This window comes from Sapajus apella, unplaced genomic scaffold, assembly GCF_009761245.1.
Source record: "Sapajus apella isolate SASKATOON/1434 unplaced genomic scaffold, GSC_monkey_1.0 scaffold222, whole genome shotgun sequence".
In the NCBI taxonomy this organism is placed as follows: domain Eukaryota; kingdom Metazoa; phylum Chordata; class Mammalia; order Primates; family Cebidae; genus Sapajus; species Sapajus apella.
This window is the reverse complement of record NW_022437162.1, coordinates 392,596-412,902: the sequence shown is the minus strand read 5'-3', so window position 1 is coordinate 412,902 and position 20,307 is coordinate 392,596. Positions and strand designations below refer to the sequence as shown.

General features: G+C 37.6%; 1 protein-coding gene across 25 annotated transcripts in view; it reads left to right on the top strand.

Moving 5' to 3' along the window:
* Positions 1-20,307, top strand: part of STAU2 (staufen double-stranded RNA binding protein 2) — a 342,658-nt gene that overhangs the window by 151,498 nt on the left and 170,853 nt on the right. For all 25 annotated transcript variants that reach the window (XM_032271043.1, XM_032271042.1, XM_032271048.1 and 22 more), the window contains 2 exons: positions 13,360-13,497; positions 18,990-19,121. In XM_032271043.1, coding sequence (XP_032126934.1) covers positions 13,360-13,497; positions 18,990-19,121 — 270 coding nt within the window. The remainder of the gene's footprint in view (positions 1-13,359; positions 13,498-18,989; positions 19,122-20,307) is intronic.

Below are 20,307 nucleotides of genomic sequence, written 5' to 3'. Positions count from 1 at the left end.
CACTTTTTTTTTTTTTTTTTTTTTTTTTTTTTTTGGAGACAAGGTCTCACTCTGTGTCCCAAGCTGGAATGCAGTGGCATCATGATCTCTGCTGACTACAACCTCCGCATCCTGGGTTCAAACAATTCCCCCATGTCATCTCCAGAGTAGCTGGGACTAGTCGTGTGCCACCACACCCAGCTAATTTTAGTATTTTTTGGTAGAGATGGGGCTTTACTATGTTGCCCAGGCTGGTCTTGAACTTCTTACCTCAAATGATCTGCCTGCCTTGGCCTCCCAAAATTGTTTTTTTGTTTGTTTGTTTTTGAGACAGGGTCTCACTCCTGTTGCCCAGGCTAGATTACAGTGGTACTGTCTTGCCTCACTGCAGCCTTGATTTTCTGGTCTTAGGTGACCCTCCCAACTCTGGAACTACAGGCACAATACCACCATACCCAGCTAATTTTTTGTATTTTTTGTAGAGACAGGGTTTTGCCATGTTTTGCAGGCAGTCTCAAACTCCTGGGCTCAAGTGATATGCCTACCTCATGCTGGGATTACAGGCCAGAGCCACTGCGCCCAGCCCCAAGCCATTCTTGATGTATGCAGAAATGCATCATTATCTAAATGGATTTGTGTATCTGATTCTTTGTCAGTGGAATCTATATCAACAGTAATGTCCGTGGAACTCACAGACGTTCTTAGAGTCAAATTAAACAGAAATGAAGACAGTATACCACTGAAAACACATTCCTATTTAACATCTTCATGAACTGGGCGTACTACTTCTAGTGCTGGACTCAGAGCTTCTCTTTACCTTTTCATTGGGACCTCAATCTTAGACTTATAAATTATTATGTGGATTTGTCTTTTCTCATCAGTCCTTCTTCATTCCCCTTATAATTTATTAATTTTTATTTTTCAGGATATAAGTAGAAATTGAAACCAGCATTTTATCAAAAGCTAAAAGTTTCCTTTTGCTTTTTCTTTTCCCTTCATTTAACCATTGCAACAGTGAAGTTCTCAGTCTTTTTCCTCTTACTCTTTCCCTAAGCTGTTCTTCTACTTCTAGGTGTTCAATTCCATCTTTATATAAATGATTCCCAAATACTCTATGCTCTATGCTGCCTATTAGACATCTCCACTTACTGTTTCACAGGTGCCTCAGATTTCATACCAAATTCATCATGTTCCCTTCTAAACCTCTTTCTCCTGCAGCATCCTTTATCTCAGCGACTGGCACTAACATCTGCGGAAACTGCTGAAGATCATTTTTAACTTCTTTTTTTTTTTTTTGGAGACGGAGTTTTGCTTGTTGCCCAGGCTGGAGTGCAGTGGTGCAATCTCAGCTCACGGCAGCTTCTGCCTCCTGGGTTCAAGCAATTCTCATGCCTCAGTTTCCGAGTAACTGGGATTACAGGCACCCACCACCATGCCTAGCTAATTTTATATTTTTAGTAGAAACAGGAGTTCATCATGTTGGCCAGGCTGGTCTTGAACTCCTGACTTTAGTCGATCCACCTGCCTTGGCCTCCCAAAGTGCTAGAATTACAGGTATGAGCCACCACGCCCGGCCTTTAACTTTCTTAATTCTTATGTCTCATCAGTCATTAGACTATTGATTCTGTCACCTAATATTTCTGGTCTTTTTTTTTTTTTTTTTTTTTTGAGGCGGAGTCTCACTGTGTTGTCTATACTGGAGTGCAGTGGCATGATCTTAGATCACTGCAATCTGCAACCTCTGCCTCCCAGGTTCAAGCGATTCTCCTGCCTCAGCCTCCTGAGTAACTGGGATTACAGGTGTACGCCACCACACCTGGCTAATTTTTGTATTTTTAGTAGAGACGGGGTTTTACCATGTTGATCAGGCTGGTCTCGAACTCCTGACCTCGTGATCCACCTGCCTCAGCCTCCCAAAGTGCTGGGATTACAGGCATGAGCCACTGTGCAGGGTGTTCTCACCTAATATTTTTTTAAGGTAGTTCCTTTTTTCACATCTTTTCTACCACTCTTTGGTCCAACTCACAGTCATCTCTTACCTAAACTACTACAGTAAGGTTTTAACTGGCTACAAGTACTTTTGACACCAAATGATCTTTTAAAAAGTATGATCTTTTAGAGACACTGTCTAATCATATCATGCCTCTGCTTAAAATCTTTTTGTAATTTTCTTGCTCTTTGGATAAAGTCCAAAATCCAAAACGTAGTTTGAAAGACCATGAGGGATCTGCCTGGAGGCTGTACCTGCAGCACCAAACTAGACATTGATTGTCAAGACGAAATGGCAGCAATCATCTCGAAAAGCTAAGACTGCACAGTGGCTCTTATATAAGTTTAGTGCAGGCCAGACAAGTTAATGAACCTATGTGTTGCTCATGTTTGTAATCCCAGTGCTTTGGGAGGCCGAGGTAGGCAGATCATGAGGTCACGAGTTCGAGACTAGCCTGGCCAACCTGGTGAAACACCCCATCTCTACTGAAAATACAAAAAATTAGCTGGGCGTGGTGGCAGGTGCCTGTAATCCCAGCTACTCAGGAGGCTGAGGCAGGAGAATTTCTTGAACCTGGGAGGCGCAGCACTCCAGCCTGGGCAACAGAGTGAGACTTTGCCTCAAAAAAAAAAAAAAAAAAAAAAAAAAAAAGTTTAGTGTAATGTATAATCTGTAATGTAGTGATTATTCTTATCTCTTCTGATAGTAGAGACAAGAATAAATTTTCACAAGTGGAAGTAAAGCTTTGACCATATAATAGATGCAAACTTTTATTTCTAGGAAAAATACATGAAGAAAGTTCATATGTAGAAAGAGAATTTGGTTTCAAAGGATTTTTGCTTTTATGTTGTAATGTATGCCAAAAGCTATATATAAATTTGTATATAAGTCAAAAAGCATACTAAGTAAGTGTGAGAAAGACCTACTGCCCAAGTGGAGTATAAAACATTTCTCAATAAGGTTTGAAACTCTCTGTATGCTCCCCTTCCATCACACCCTCATGCAGCCTTCCCTAGGCAAACACGATCATTAGTGTTTCATGATCATTTCCTACCTTATAGTTTTACTATGTTATTTTTCTTAAAAAGTGGCATTTGTTTAGTTCCTTTAAACAACTTTATTGAGGTCTAATTGACATAGAGTGACTTGGACATATTTAAAGTACGCTGTTTGATATGTTTTCATATTTGTTTGCATGTGTAAAACCATGACCACAATCAAGATAATGAGCCTATGTGTTGCTCCCAGTATTTTCCTTATGCCCCTTTGTAATCTTCTACCTTCATTTGCCAAGATAACAGTCTTATTTTGGTTGGCTTCTTTACCCCAGCATAATTATTTTGAGATTCATCCTTATTGTTGCATGTATGAATTAGTGGTTCTGTGTTTTTGCAGGTAATACTTCATTGGTATGGTATACCACCACTTGATTATCCATTGACCTGACAGTGGATATTTGGGGTGTTTCTAATTTTTAGTTTGTTACTCATAAAACAGCGATGAACATTTTTGTATGTATCTTAATAGCATATGCATTCATTTCTATTGGGTAAGTCCTTCAAAGTGGTATGGCTTGGTCGTTTAGTAGGTATATAGTCAACTTTAATTTTTTGAAGTTGTAGCATCTGTGCTCTTTTACATTCTCATCAGCAGAGTGTGAGAACTCCAATTGTTTCACATCCTTGCTAACACTTAGCGTAGTCAGTTTTTACAATTTCAGATATTCACCTTGGGTATTGATGTCTCATTTTGGTTTTAATTTACATTTCCTCTGTGGCTGATGATATTGAGAATTTTTTATGTGTTTAGTGTCACATGAGGCCAAATGAAGTGTTTATTATTTATATATATATATATTATTGCCTTTTAGGTTCTGGGGTACATGTAAAGAGCATGCAGGATTATTGCATAGGTACATACATGGCAATGTGGTTTGCTGCTTCCATCCCCATCACTTATATCTGGCATTTCTCCCCATGTTATCCCTCCCCAACTTCCCACCACCCCTCCCCTAGTTCCCCTCGACAGACCCCAGTGTGTGAGGCTCCCTGTGTCCATGTGTTCTCATTGTTCAACATCTGCCTATGAGTGAAAACATGCGTGTTTTTCTGTTCTTGTGTCAGTTTGCTGAGAATGATGGTTTCCAGATTCATCTATGTCCCTACAAAGGATATGAATGCATCATTTTTTATGGCTGCATAGTATTCCATGGTGTATATGTGTCACATTTTCCCTGTCCAGTCTATCATCAATGGGCATTTGGGTTGGTTCCACGTCTTTACTGTTGTAAACAGTGCCGTAGTGAACGTATGTATACATATGTCTTTATAATAGAACAATTTATAATCCTTTGGATATATAACCAGTAATGGCATTGCTGGGTCAAATGGAATTCCTATTTGTAGGTCCTTGAGGAATCACCACACTGTCTTCCACAATGGTTGAAATAACTTACACTTCCATCAACAGTGTAAAAGTGTTCCTATTTCTCCACATCCTCTCCAGCATCTGTTGTCTCCAGATTTTTTAAGGAACGCCATTCTAACTGGCGTAAGATGGTATCTCAGTGTAGTTTTGATTTGCGTTTCTCTAATGACCAGTGATGATCAGCATTTTTTCATATGTTTGTTAGCCTCATGTATGTCTTCTTTTGTAAAGTGTCTGTTCGTATCTTTTGCCCACTTTTGAAGGGTTTGTTTGTTTTTTTTCTTATAAATCTGTTTTAGTTCTTTGTAGATTTTGGGTGTAAGTCCTTTGTCAGATGGGTAGTTTGCAAAAATTTTTTCCCATTCTGTTGGTTGCTGGTTCACTCTAATGGTTGTTTCTTTTACCGTACAGAAGCTCTGGAGTTTAATTGGGTCCCATTTGTCTATTTTGCCTTTTGTTGTCAATGCTTTTGGTGTTTTAGCCATGAAGTCCTTGCCTATGCCTGTGTCCTGAATCGTTTTCCCTAGGTTTTCTTCTAAGGTTTTTATAGTTTTAGGTCTTATGTATAAGTCTTTAATCTATCTGGAGGTAATTTTAGTGTAAGGTGTCAGGAAGGGGGCCAGTCTCTGCATTCTGCACATGGCTAGCCAGTTTTCCCAACAGCATTATTAAACAGGGCATCCTTTCCCCATTGCTTGTTTTTGTGAGGTTTGTCAAAGTTCAGATGGTTATAGATGTGTGGCGTTGCCTCCGAGGCCTCTGTTCTGTTCCATTGGTCTATATCTCTGTTTTAGTACCAGTACCATGCTGTTTTGATTACCGTAGCTTGTAGTATAATTTGAAGTCAGGTAGTGTGATGCCTCCAGCTTTGTTCTTTTTGCTTAAAATTGACTTGGCTATGCGGGCTCTCTTTTGGTTCCATATGAAGTTTAAGGTGGTTTTTTCCAGTTCTGTGAAGAAGGTCATAGGTAGCTTGATAGGGATAGCATTGAATCTATGAATTACTTTGGGCAGTATGGCGATTTTCATGATACTGATTCTTCCTAACCATGAGCATGGAATGTTTCTCCATCTGTTTTTATCCTCTCTTATTTCGTTGAGCAGTAGTTTATAGTACTCCTTGAAGAGGTCTCTTACATCCTTTGTTAGTTGTATTCCTAGGTATTTTATTCTCTTTGTAGCAATTGTGAATGGCAGTTCCTTCTTGATTTGGCTCTCTTTAAGTCTGTTATTGGTGTATAGGAATGCTTGTGTTTTTTGCACATCAATTTTGTATCCTGAGACTGCTGAAGTTGCTTATCAGTTTAAAGAGATTTTGGACTGAGACGATAGGGTCTTCTAAATATACAATCATGTCATCTGCACATAGAGACAGTTTGACTTCCTCCCTTCCTAATTCAATATCCTTTATTTCTTTTCTTGCCTGATTGCTCTGGCTAGAACTTCTGATACTATATCGAATAGGAGTGGCGAGAGAGGGCATCCTTGTCTAGTGCCAGATTTCAAAGGGAATGCTTCCAGTTTTTGCCCATTCAGTATGATATTGGCTGTGGGTTTGTCGTAAATAGCTTTTATTATTTTGAGCTACATTCCTTTGATACCTAGTTTATTGAGAGTTTTTAGCCTAAAGCGCTGCAGAATTTTGTTGAAGGCCTTCTCTGCATCTATTGAGATAATCATGTGGTTTTTGTCTTTGGTTCTGTTTTTGTGGTGAATTACATTTATAGACTTGCATATGTTGAACCAGCCTTGCATCCCCGGGATGAAGCCTACTTGATCGTGATGGATAAGCTTTTTGATGTGGTATTGCGATCAGTTTGCCAATATTTTATTGAAGATTTTTGCATCTGTATTCATCATGGATATTGGGCTGAAATTTTCTTTTCTTGTTGAGTCTCTGCTGGGTTTTGGTATCAGGATGATGTTGGTCTCATAAAGTGATTTGGAGAGGATTCCCTCTTTTTGGATTGTTTGGAATAGTTTCAGAAGGAATAGCTCCTCTTTTTATGTCTGGTAGAATTTGGCTGTGAATCAATCTGGATCTGAGCTTTTTTTGGTTGGTAAGCTATAAATTGCTGCCTCAACTTCAGCCCTTGTTATGGTCTATTCAGGGTTTCGACTTCTTGGTTTACACTTGGGAGGGTGTAAGCGTCCAGTAATTTATCCATTTCTTCCAGGTTTACTGGTTTATGTGCATAGAGTTGTTTGTAGTAATCTCTAATGATGGTTTGAATTTCTGTGAAGTGGTGATATCCCCTTTATCGTTTTTTATTGTGTCTATTTGACTCTTCTCTCTTTTCTTTTTTATTAATCTGGCTAGTGGTCTATCTGTTTTGTTGATCTTTTCAAAAAACCAGCTCCTGGATTTATTCATTTTTTGAAAGGTTTTTTTGTGTCTCTATAGCCTTCAGTTCTGCTCTGATCTTAGTTCTTGTCTTCTGCTAGCTTTTGAGTTTTTTTGATCCTGCTCCTCTAGGTCTTTCAATTTTGATGACAGGGTGTTGATTTTAGGTCTTTCCTTGCTTCTCATGTGGGCACTTATTGCTATATATTTTCCTCTAGACACTGCCTTAAATGTGTCCCAGAGATTCTGGTCCGTTGTGTCTTCGTTCTCATTGGTTTCGAAGAACATCTTTATTTCTGCCTTCATTTCATTGTTTATCCAGTCAACATTCAAGAGTCAGTTGTTAGCTTCCATGAAGTTGTGTGGTTCTGAGTTATTTTCTGAATTTTGAGTACTAACTTGATTGCACTGTGGTCTGAGAGACTGTTTGTTACGATTTCCGTTCTTTTGCATTTGCTGGGGAGTGATTTACTTCCAATTATGTGGTCAGTTTTAGAGTAGGTGTGATGTGGTGCTGAGAAGAATGTATATTCTGTGGATTTGGGGTGGAGAGTTTTGTAAATGTCTATTAGGTTTGCTTGGTCCAGATCTGAGTTCAAGTCCTGGATATCCTTGTTAATTTTCTGTCTCGTTGATCTGTCTTATATGGACAGTGGAGTGTTAAAGTCTCCCACTATTATTGTGTGGGAGTCTAAGACTCTTTGTAGGTCATTAAGAACTTGCTTTATGTATCTGGGTGCTCCTGTATTGGGTCCATATCTATTTAGGATCATTAGCTCTTCTTGTTGCATTGATCCTTTTACCATTATGTAATGTCCTTCTTTGTCTCTTTTGATCTTTGTTGGTTTAAAGTCTATTTTATCAGAGACTAGGATTGCAACTCCTGCTTTTTTGGCTCTCCATTTGCTTGGTAGATCTTCCTCCATCCCTTTATTTTGAGCCTGTGTGTATCCTTGCATGTGAGATGGGTTTCCTGGATACAGCACACCATGGGTTTTGACTTTTTATCCAGTTTGCCAGTCTGTGTCTTTTGATTGGGGCATTTAGCCCATTTACGTTTAAGGTTGATATTGTTGTGTGTGAATTTGATCCTGCCATTTTGATGTTAGCTGGTTGTTTTGCCCATTAGTTGACGCAGTTTCTTCATTGTGTCAATGCTGTTTACTGTTTGGTACGTTTTTGGAGTGACTGGTACTGGTTGTTCCTTTCTATGTTTAGTGCCTCTTTCCGGAGCTCTTGTAAAGCAGGCCTGGTGGTGCTGAAATCTCTGAGCAATTGCTTGTTTGTAAAGGATTTTATTTCTCCTTGGCTTATGAAGCTCAATTTGGCTGGATATGAAATTCTAGGTTGAAAGTTCTTTTCTTTAAGGATGTTAAATATTGGCCCCCACTCTCTTCTGGCTTGTAGGGTTTCTGCCAGGAGATCTGCTGTGAGTCTGATGGGCTTCACTTTGTGGGTAACCCAACGTTTCTCTCTGGCTGACCTTAGCATTTTCTCCTTCATTTCAACCCTGGTGAATCTGACGATTATGTGCCTAGGGGTTGCTCTTCTTGAGGAATATCTTTGTGGTGTTCTCTGTATTTCCTGGACTGTAATATTGGCCTTGCTAGGTTGGGAAAATTCCCCTGGTTAATATCCCGAAGAGTGTTTTCCAGCTTGGATTCATTCTTTCCGCCACATTCAGGTACACCTATCAAATGTAGATTAGGTCTTTTCAGATAAACCCATATTTCTTGGAGGCTTTGTTCATTTCTTTTTACTCTTTTTTCTCTAATCTTGCCTTCTCGTTTTATTTCATTGAGTTGATCTTCAATCTCTGACATCCTTTATTCTTCTTGGTTGATTCGTCTATTGAAACTTGTGTATGCTTTGCAAAGTTCTCGTGTTGTTTTTTAGCTCCCTCAATTCATTTATATTCCTCTCTAAGCTGTTTATTCTCGTTAGCATTTTGTCAAAGTTTTTTCACTGTTCTTAGTTTCTTTGCATTGGGTTAGAACATGATCTTTTAGCTCAGAGAAGCTTGTTATTACCCACCTTCTGAAGCCTGTTGCTGTTAATTGATCAGACTCATTCTCCATCCAGCCTTGTTCCGTTGCTGGTGAGGAGTTGTGATCCCTGGAGGAGGAGAGTCGTTCTGGTTTTGGATATTTTCATCCTTTTTACGCCGGTTTCTTCCCATCTTTGTGGATTTATCTACATGGTCTTTGTGGTTGGTTGCTTTCAGATGGGGTCTTTGAGTTGACGTCCTTTTTGTTTCTCATGAAGTTATTTCTTTCTGTTTTTTAGTTTTTCCTTCTAACAGGCACCACTGCTGTAGGACTGCTGGAGGTCTACTCCAGATCCTGCTTGCCTGGGGATCACCTGCAGTGGCTGCAGAACAGTAAGGGTTGCTGCCAGTTTCTTCTTCTCTTATCTTTGTCCCAGAAGGCTACTGCCAGATGTGAGCCTGAGCTCTCCTGTATGAGGTGTCTCTTTGGTTATGTGGAGGTTGGGGAGCTGCTTGAGGAGACAGTCTGTCCCTTATAGGAGCTCAAATGCTGATTGTGAGCTCTTGTTGTTCTGTTCAGAGCTCCTAGGCAGGTACATTTATGTCTGCTACAGCGGAACTCATAACCGCCTTTTTTTCCTAGGTGATCTGCCCTGAGGAGGTGGGGCTTCATTTATAAGTTCCTGTCTGTCTGCTGCCTTTGTTCAGAGATGCCCTGCCCAACAAGGAGGTAGCCTAGTCACAGTCTGCCAGCAGAGGCGTTGCTGAGCTGCCGTGGGCTCTGCCCAGCTGCTGTGTGAACGTCCTTGCAGTTTTGTTTATAGTAGTATAGTTAGAACTGCCTTGGTAATGGCAGTCTGCCTCAGTAATGGTGGACTGTCTCTGTAATGGCAGACTGCCTCAGTAATGGTGCATTGCCTCGGTGATGGCGGACTTCCTCAGTAATGGTGGACTGCCTCAGTAATGGCGGACTGCCTCAGTAGTGGTGGACTGACTCGATAATGGCAGACACTCTTCCCCCGCCCAGAGCTGGATGTCCCGGGTCCAGCTGTGCTTGCTATGAAACTCAATCCAGAGCGTTTCAGATTGCTGGTCTTTGTGGGTGTGGGAGCAGCTGAGACAGATCACCTGGCTCCCTGTTTCAGCCCCATTTTTTTGAGTTGAACGAGCGACTCTGTCTCCCAGGCGTTCCAGTTGCCAGTTGAAACGGCTACTGCATTTGTGTGAGTTTTTGTGTGGAGACCCGCTGTGCCGGCTGAAACAGCCCAGCTGGAGACTCCTGTTGCTTTTCTGCCCGGGAATCTCCTGGTCTGTGGGCAGTAAAAATTCATTTGGAAATGCAGTGATCACTCACCCTCTGCGTTTTCGCTGGGAACTGCACTCCAGAGCTGTTCCTATTTGGCCATCTTGGATCTATTTATTTATTTATTTTGAGACAAGTCTCACTCTGTCGCCCAGGTTGGAATGCAGTGGCACAATCTCGGCTTACCGCAACCTCCGCCTCCTGGGTCCAATCAATGCCCCTGCCTCAGCCTCCCGAGTAGCTGCAACTACAGGCGCCCGCCACCACGCCTGGCTACTTTTTTTTGTATTTTTAGTAGAGATCAGGTTTCACCATGTTAGCCAGGATGGTCTCGATCTCCTGACCTCGTGATCTGCCTGCCTCGGCCTCCCAAAGTGCTGGGATTACAGGTGTGAGCCACTGCACCTGGCCATGAAGTGTTTATTTAAATCTTTTGCCAACTTAAAAAATATTAATTGCTTTTTTCAAATAATGATAAATTTATTGAATTTGTAGAGGTCCTTGTACGCTCTAGATACGGGTGCTTTATCACATGTAGTTTGCAAATATTTTCTTCAATCCTGTGTCTTGTCTTTTTCAAAGAACAGAATTTTCTTCAATCCTGTGTCTTGTCTTTTTCAAAAAACAGAATTTTCTTCAATCCTGTGTCTTGTCTTTTTCAAAGAACAGAAAAAATAAATTAAATAAATCTTCAAAATTATTTTTGAAGATTTATTTTTTATTATTTGTATTATCGTTTTGTTTTATTATTAGTTTTTTACATGGAAGGTGATGTTGGTGTTGTATCTAAGAAATTGTTACCTAACCAAGTCACGAAAATGTTTCTTCTGGAGGTCTTATGGTTTTAGTCATTACATTTATGTCTATGAGACATTTTGAGTTAATTATTTTTATAAATGATACGAGATTTGGCTTGAAGATATTTTTTTTCCTTTTTCTTTTTAGCTAATTGAATAGCCAATTGTCCTAACATTATTGGCTGAAAAGACTACCCCACTGAATTCCTTTTGTACCTTTGTTGAAAATCATGTGACTTTGTGTGTCTGTCTGTCTGTATCTGGGCATTCACTATTCTGTTTCATTGGTCCCTTTGTCTATCTTTATACCAATACTACACATACTGTCTTGAATGCCATTGTTTTGTAATCTTGAAATTAGGTAGTTTGAGTCTTTTTTTCCCCCCAAAGTTCTGGTTCTTTGTCCTTTGCATTTTCATATGAAATTTTAGTATCAGCTTATACATTAAATTTTAAAAAGCCTACTGGGCCAGGCATGGTGGCTCATGCCTGTAATCTGAGCACATTGGGAGGTCGAGGTGGGAGGATCACTTGAGGTCATGAGTTTGAGACCAGCCTGGCCAACATGGTAAAACACTCTCTCTACTAAAAATACAAAGATTAACCAAGCATGGTGGTGTGTGCCTTTAGTCTCAGCTACTTGGGGGGCTGAAGCAGTAGAATTGCTTGAACCTGGGAGGTGGAGGTTGCTGTGACTGAGATCATGCCACTGTACTCTAGCCTGGGCAATACAGTGAGACTCTGTCTCAGAACAGAAAAAAGAAAAAGCCTACTGGGATTTTGAGGACAATTGACATCTTATTGTTAAGTCTTGTGATCCATGAATATGATGTATTGACTGTTCAGATCTTAATTTCAGCAGTATTTCGTAGTTTTAGCAGGCTTTATGTAAAATGTATCATACTATATATATTATTGTGTGCTTGCCTGTTTTACTTACCATTATCTTTCTGAAGTTCATCTTGATGCATGTAGCAATAATTAATTCATTTTCACTGCTGTATACAATTCCATTGTATGAACATGCTGTAATTTATCTGTTCTTTTATTGATGAATATTCTAGGTCTTTTTTCTATTTCAAATAATGCATCTGTGGATATTCCTATACATATGAGCTTGTGCACATGAGTTACAGTTTTCTAAGGAATATATGTGCCTAGGAATAGGCTACTGGGGGTAGGATGTACCACCTCAGGCTTTACTGGATGTTGCCAGCTTGTTTTCCCATTTATAGTACTCCCAGTATTATATAAAAGTTTCTGTAACTCCCAGTTGGGGCTGTTAGACTTCTTAAATTTTGCTAAATTGTTGGATGTAAAACAGTAACTCACTAAGGTTTTTAATATGTATTTTCTGTGTTGTAGAGGTTAATTATTTCATATGCTGATTTTTCCTTATGTGAAGCATATGTTTATCTCTTTTGCCATTTCCCTTTTATATTCCGTTTTTCTTAATGCTTTTTAGGAGTTTTAAAAAAAGTATTTTGGATACTGGATATATCTTTTTAAAATTATATGTGTTTCAGTGGGTGCTGTGGCTTGTACCTGTAATCCCAGCACTTTGGGAGGCCAAGGCAGGTGGATCACGTGAGATCAGGAATTCGAGACCAGCCGGTAACATGATGAAACCTCATCTCCACTAAAAATATAAAAATTAGCCAGGCATAGTGGTGCGTGCCTGTATTCCCCTCTGCTTGGGAGGCTGAGGCTCAAGAACTGCTTGAACCTGGGAAGTGAAGGTTGTGGTGAGCTGAAATTGCGCCGCTGCACTCCAGCCTGGGTGACAGAGCAAAACTCAGTCTCAAAAAATAATAATAATAAAAATAAAAAATAAAATGGTGAAACTCTGTCTCAAATAAGATGATAAAATAAAAATGAAGTGTTGCCAATATCTCCTCCCAGTTTATGGTTGGTTTTTTTTTGGGGGGGGGGGGCAGGGCAGGGAACGGAGTCTTTCTCTGTCACCAGATTGGAGTGCAGTGGCACAATCTCTGCCCACTGCAACCTCCACCTCCCCGGTTCAAGCGATTCCTCTGCCTCAGCCTCCCGAGTAACTGAGACTACAGGCATGCGCCACCACACCCAGCTAACTTATATTTTAGTAGAGATGAGATTTCACCCTGTTGACCAGGATGGTCTTGATCTCCTGACCTCGTGATCCGCCCTCCTTGGCCTCCCCAAGTGCTGGGATTACAGGGGGGAGCCACCGCGCCCAGCCCCTTAGTTCTTTTTGATGTTTCTTGATGAACAGAAATTGTGAAGCACCTCTGGTATACTGAAGCGTTTGCCCAATTTTAAAAGCATAGTTGACCCAGCTTGCCGTTAATACCTCTGAACCCCAAATCCCATAGAAGCCTTGGTTACAGGTCTATTTTATGATTTTTCCTTTATAAATATTCATAAATGACTCATTTATCTTTTCTAGTCACAGTTTTGGGTATGGTGGTGGAGGGGAGGAGCACCGTTTCTTTAAGGATTCAGTAACAAGTTTCACAAACATATTTTAAAACATTGTGTTAAATTAATTTTTAGGCTGGACCAGAATATGGCCAAGGGATGAACCCTATTAGCCGCCTGGCACAAATTCAACAGGCCAAAAAGGAAAAGGAGCCAGATTATGTTTTGCTTTCTGAAAGAGGAATGCCTCGACGTCGAGAATTTGTGATGCAGGTATTTCTAACCTTTTAAAACTATTGAAAAGATTTAGAAATCCCCAGGATGGAAATGACATATGGGCAAACTAGGACTTAATAGCAGAAAGTAAAACTGTGTTTCCAGTTAAAGCATTCATTCCGTCCAGGCTCACCTACTAACTTGGTGGAAACATACAAGTGCCAAGGGCATGTTACAATAAATAGATAACGTGAGTTTTCCAAGGGCCGATGAGTTCACACAGGTTATTTATCATGGAGTTTATAGTATAATGCCTATCTCTTAACTTTTTGTGTTACATTTTGTAGCCGGAGTCTATTAACTACTGGGAATTGGAGACACATAGAATTAGAAACAAATTTAGGAGGATGGATGTAGTAGATGGATCAGGGCCAAAAGCCTGAGCTTGTGGGCTGTCAGGAAAGTTAGAAAAAGAGAGCAAGCTGGCTAGCTAACCATAGTGGGGGCTGACGCATTCAGAGTTGCTGAGATCTGACTGCTACATTGTGTGGCCAAGAAAATTGAGGAACGGTTGCTAGTATATTGACAGATGGGCTGGGAATGAGGTAGAATGCCTAAAATGCTCTCCTTTTCAACTCCTACCTATTCATCTTCACTTGCCATCTCAAACCCTAGTCTTAAGAAATTTTTCTTTTACTTTTTTATTATAATTTCAAACATATCCATAGGCGGGGAGAGAATAGTAATGGACCATTAATATGCCTATCACCCAAACCAACACTTATTAAGATTTTTGCCAAACTTGATTCAGCTATTAATTTTTCTCTCCTCCCTCTCTTTCTTCCTTTCTTTCTTCTTTTCCTGAAGTATTTCTAAGATAATTTCTAACCATTTGCCATTTCAGCCTTACATATTCAGTATATATTTCTAAGAAATATGAAAGCTTTTCTTACATTAGACTTGATTCATTAGAATCATCTAATACCCAGTCTATATTTAAATTATTATTTTCCCCAAACTGTTTTTTAATTTTTTATTTTATTTTTTGGTGGGGCAACAGGGTCTTTTCAGCCAGGCTGGAGTATAGTGGCATGATCATGGCTCACTGCAACCTTGATTTCCTGGGCTCAAGAAATCCTACCTTTTTAGCGTCCTGAATAGCTTAGGACTACAAGGCATATACCAGCATGACCAGCTAATTAAATTTTGTTTTATTGCTGCTGTTTATAGAGACAGGGTCTTACTATGTAACCCAGGCTAGTCTTGAACTCCTAGCTTCAAGTGATCCTCCTGCTTCACCCTCTCAAAGTGTTAGGATTACCAGTGTGAGCCACCATACGTAGTCTCAGACTGTTTTTAAATAATTGGTTAGTCAAAGAAACTTGTTAATCAAATCCAAGGATCTCACATTTTATGTAATTTAGATAACATCAACAAATATTTACAAACAGTAGTTTGTAAATAGTAGGACCTTAATAAACATTTGATAGATATTTTCTGCCTGCCTTCCTGTCTGTATGGCTTTTTTGAAGGTGTAAACTTATAATGTAGTCATAGATAAGCCACTCCTGAGAACCCAGATACCCAAAATGAGGGGAATTTTCTGGTTAGTAAACACATTATTGTCAAGATGTTATTAGGATCCAGCACATGATTGTTTTATTATTTTTGTTGGTAAAATAAGTTCACTATTTTCCTCCTTAACATTCTTAGCTTTGAAGAATTCTGGAACATATACTTTGAATGCCAAAGCTTGGAGAAAAAAATCACCTAAAGTTTAGACATATATTGGGAATATAAACTGGCTTTGGCTTTATTAAACAAATCCTTTTCTACAGAGTGTATTGAGTACCCCTTTTGAAAGAGGAATGTAGCGTATCTTAGGCCAGCTTCCATTTTATGGGTATTCATAAACATTCTAGTCAAATGGGGACATTTGGCTGTGCTTTTAAATGTTTTTGCACTGAATTCATATTGTTTTTTCCCCTTCTGGAAGCCCCAGTGGGTTCATTATAGCATTGCAGCAATTTTATCAAAGTAAAGGCTTTTGTATAAACTACTTAGGCAATGTTATCATTTGTTATAATTCAGTTTGGAAGCAAAATATCTAGAGATGAGATGTTCATTTTTATCTGTTACCAAAGAAAAAGTCTGTATATTATAAAATGGATGCAGTTACTTGTGTTAATTGCTAGATAAACAAAATAAAATCTTTCATGACATTATTTCGGTATTTTATTCCAAAGCAGATTTGTTAAAGATTTTCATTTTTTTGGTGAGGAGTATTTTTAATCTTTCAAGCAGAAAATAATGATAACTAAACCAAATTGCATATCAGCACACTGTGTTATATGATACTTTTCAGCCTGTGATTAAGATCTCCAGGTTGTTAAGATATAAATAAAAATTAAATTTTTGGTAAATCCTATTTCAGAACTTTTCAATGTCTTAGGTTTTTGAGGATTTGATTCATGTAAATGAGCTGTTTAAAGTTAAACATTTGGCAGTCTTAAATTTACCACATACTAAAATAATTGAGCTTCTTTATAGATAGAAATTAGCATTTAAATGTAGAGACCTTATTTACAATAGTTATTGTAAATAAGGAAGATGACTTATGAAATTTATATACTTACTTAACTTTTATAATAAAGTGACGTTTTGAGTGACCATTGTGTTTATTAGCAGGGAATGAAAGTCCTTTGGCAATGTGGTCTTTTTATATTAACAAATTACTCTGGGATAACTGTTTACAAACTACTGAACCATGTGATTATTAAAATTTGCATGAGGCAAGAGCTGGGTAAATAGGAAAATGAATCTGGAAAACACTTGCTTTAGAAAAAAAGTAAGTCTTGAAGGTATCGGAATAAGCCAGATGGAAATCTAGCAGAGAGACAAGGTGATTACAGGGATGGGAACAGCATTACAGCTGATAAGTCCAAGAGCAGGAGCCTGGAGCCAGAGGGCATCAGGCCTTGCTAGATAAGTAAGATTTAGGGATGAAGTAGCAGAAAAATTGAGAGTGAGTAAAATATGAAAGCATGTAAAAACAGATTTAAAACGGTTTTACAGTTATTTACTGCTCAGAGATCTTTGGCTTCTATTTACTTTGGCATGCCAAAATTTTGACCCTCAGAGCAGTAGAGGAAGCTTCTGACATAACTGACCTAATCTTTTCACTAACAAGGATTCCAGCAACAACATAGAGACTGATGAAGCTGGGGAAACGAGCCAAGCATTGGAAAAAATAACAGGTAGCAGAGGTAGCTCTACTCAGGGATTTGAGTAGATTATCCATAGGGCCTTCCATGTTGAGGCAGACACTGATATGGCAGGTGGTGTGTATTCATCTAGCTCTAAGGACCTTGCCTGACTGTACTAGATTTGTCCTTCTCAAAGTGAGGTTCAAAGACTAATTCTGATTTGTCACAAGGTGGTAATTTCCAGTTTTAGAAGAAAAGGCAATGAAATATTTCAAAAATATTTCACAGGTTTGAACTATACAACTTGTGATAGCTGTTACAGAAGTTCTGTAATGACTAAATTTTCAGTGTTTCGTGTGCTATATGAACTGTCATTTAGTTTGTCTTTACTGAAACTGTGAAAAGAGAGTGCAGTTCCTTTTTCATATCATTTGCACATTGTTTAAGTTTGTGTTTTGTTACCATTTTGTTGTATATTCTATCAGTTCCTTAAAATTGGGTGATTCAGTGAAGCTTAAAAGTAGTAATGGAAATAATAACACAAACAAAACTCTAAATAAGGATGTAAGAATAAATGATAAACCGTACCCAAGTGTGGATACCAAATGAGAATCTGTGTGTTCTGGGACAGATGAAACAGCCAATGTTAGGATTTTACACAAGAGACAGAAAAGTATGGCTAGGTGTATCAACTCTATATAGCTGAAATCTGAATTTTGTTGTCATTGTGAAGTTTGGTAAAGTGGCATGAAGCTATTATTGAAACTTTCTAATTTTTTTAAACAAAATGACATCTGGTAAAACAATTCAACTTTTCAGATATGGATTGCCCATTCACTTTTCTTGCTCATTTTTCTGGTCGCTTTTTAAAAAACTGATAATATGGGAACCTCCAATATATTCTGGATGCAAGTCCTTTGCTGTTATATGGCATTTTAAATACCTTCCCCTGTGTTGTGACTTTCCTTTTTAAATAGTACTTTTAGAAGAACAAGAGTAATTTTTAATGCAGTCAAATATAAATGTTTCTTTATATTAAATTTATAATAAGTATAGATATGAGACAAATAAGTGCCCCCGACCTTGGTCTTCCTCAAAAGGATCTTGGCTATTCTTAGCACTTCACATTTCAATGTAAATTTTGGAATCATCTTGTTCAGGTCTTGTGAAAAGATGTATAGAATTTTGATTGAGTTTTCATTGAGTTTAATTAATTGAGTTTAGGTCAATTTGAAGAAAACTGATATCATTACATTAGCATTGTCTTCAATCCCTGAACATGGCATACTGCTCAATTTATAAGGTTTTTCTTAAAGTTTCTCGTAGAAGATTTGCACATCCTAGGTATTTGATTTTCATTTAAGGTAAATGATTTAATATTTTTCATCTTCTACTTGAATGTTGATAGAATGTAGAAATGCAGCTCTCTTTTTCATACTGAGAGAGCTTGTTATAATCTAATCCTTATAATTCATCTGTGGAGTTTCTTAGATTCCTTATGTATGAAATCATAGCTATAAATAATAAGTTCTTTTCCCTTCTGATTCTTTTTTAACTTTTTCTTGCCTTATTTCTCTGTCTAGGATTTTTGTAAGCTGTTAAACAGTAGTAATAATAAGGAACATCCTTGTCTTGTTTCTAATTTCAGTTTCATTCAACATTAAGTATAATGTTTCCTGAGGTTTGCTGTAGGTTTTTTGTAAAATGCCTTTTATCATATTAAGAAAGTTTTCTTCTTTTCCTAATTTGCAAATAGTTTTCATTATGCATTTCAAATATTAAGCCAAACCTGCATTCCTGCAGTAAACTTTGTCATGAATCTTTCTTTTTGTTGTTATAGCAGCACTTGTCTATTGATTCTCTTCAGGAACTATTTAATATAAATCTTTGTAAACGTGAATGTTTACATAATGTTTCCATGTGAACAGTATTTTAAATAGCACCAATATGAATTTCAGCCTTTCAGTTTATTAATTGAAATATAAGAATGCTAAAATGGAGTCATAATCAACATGAACTCTTGTTAAAATGTAAATTTTATTTTTCTGCTTATATGAATATAAATTCAGTGTTTAAAAAATCAAATAACATAAATGTAAATGGAAATAAAAATTCTATAAAATTCTACCATCCTGAGATAAATCCTCCATTGATATTTTAAGGACAATTTTTTCATATTTTTCTCTATGTACATATATAACATTATATAAATGTTATCTTAGTTGCTGTTTTTTAGACTGAGCTTTATATTTTCAAATGCTGGTGAGTAGAATTGCTTTATGATGTAAGGAGTTCCTGTTTACCAAAACAATTACCATTAATTTATTTCTTTAATCTTGTCAGGTGAAGGTAGGCAATGAAGTTGCTACAGGAACAGGACCTAATAAAAAGATAGCCAAAAAAAATGCTGCAGAAGCAATGCTGTTACAACTTGGTTATAAAGCATCCACTAATCTTCAGGATCAACTTGACAAGGTAAGAGTTAAGTTTACATGTATGTATTCTATCTGTCATAATATCAAAGTGATTAATGAATTTTGATCTTAATTGGTATTAAAGTAGATATCAGTTTTAACTTTTCTAAGGCAATAAAAGATAGATGATCCAAGCACAAAGTAACATCTATTTACAAAGTAAGATGAGATATTAATGAGTAATTATAATCTTATGATTAGAAAATACAGAAAGTTTGTTTTATGGCTGTGCATATTTTATATAATACCAGTTTAACATTTTTAATTTGTTGACTTGTTGTTTTTGCCATATAGACACAGTCTTAATTTGTGCCTTTTAAGAACACAGGTTGAACACAGGTTGTTAGCCTTTTTGGGGGGAATACAGCTGAAAACACTGGAAATAAAAATTTTGACATCCCTTTAGGGCAGGAACTATATTGGACAGACACTCTATAAACTAATTTTTCTATTTACTTTAAATTTAAAGGTGAACTCATGGGGTGTTTATTTTTTGCCAAGACCTGTGTTCATGGTCCCCTATTTTTTCTGCAGCAGTTAATGACATCATTAACACCTACATCTGTTACAAGGGAACCCTGAATTCAGAACTTGGCAGATAACTTGGTAGAAACTGGCTTATTTTCATTTTATATTAAGTATTATTTCGTTATTTGTGGATGTGTAGACATTATTTCTATCAAACACTTTATTTATGTGAACATTCACAAAACAAGCTTACTAATTACTTTTATCAAAAGTAATATGCTTTAGACCAGGCCATTTTCTCATGTAAGAATTCTGTTTCAGAGATATTTTTAGTTTCTACCGGAATACATTTTAGAAGTTTAGAGTTAGAAACAAAATTATCTATGTAAAAACACTTAGATGTACTTTTTTGTTTTGTAGGCAATTCTTTTGAATGATTTTAAAAGACCTTTGTCTGTGTGGTTCTGTTTTTGTAACCTGGCTAGTCAACACTTTTTCTTCTTTTAAAAGTATTTGTAACATGAAACCTAACATGTGTTCCAGTTTCTGTAGTCTTTATATTGTATATATGTTGTTTTAACTTAACACATTTATATTGACTTAAAACTGGTGAGTGATCTATAAAAACATGTCAAAATAAATCTCCTCACAGACATTTTTATTTGTAAATTAAGTGAAAGCAAACAGAACAAAAAACCAGCATTAGTTAATTTCATTAA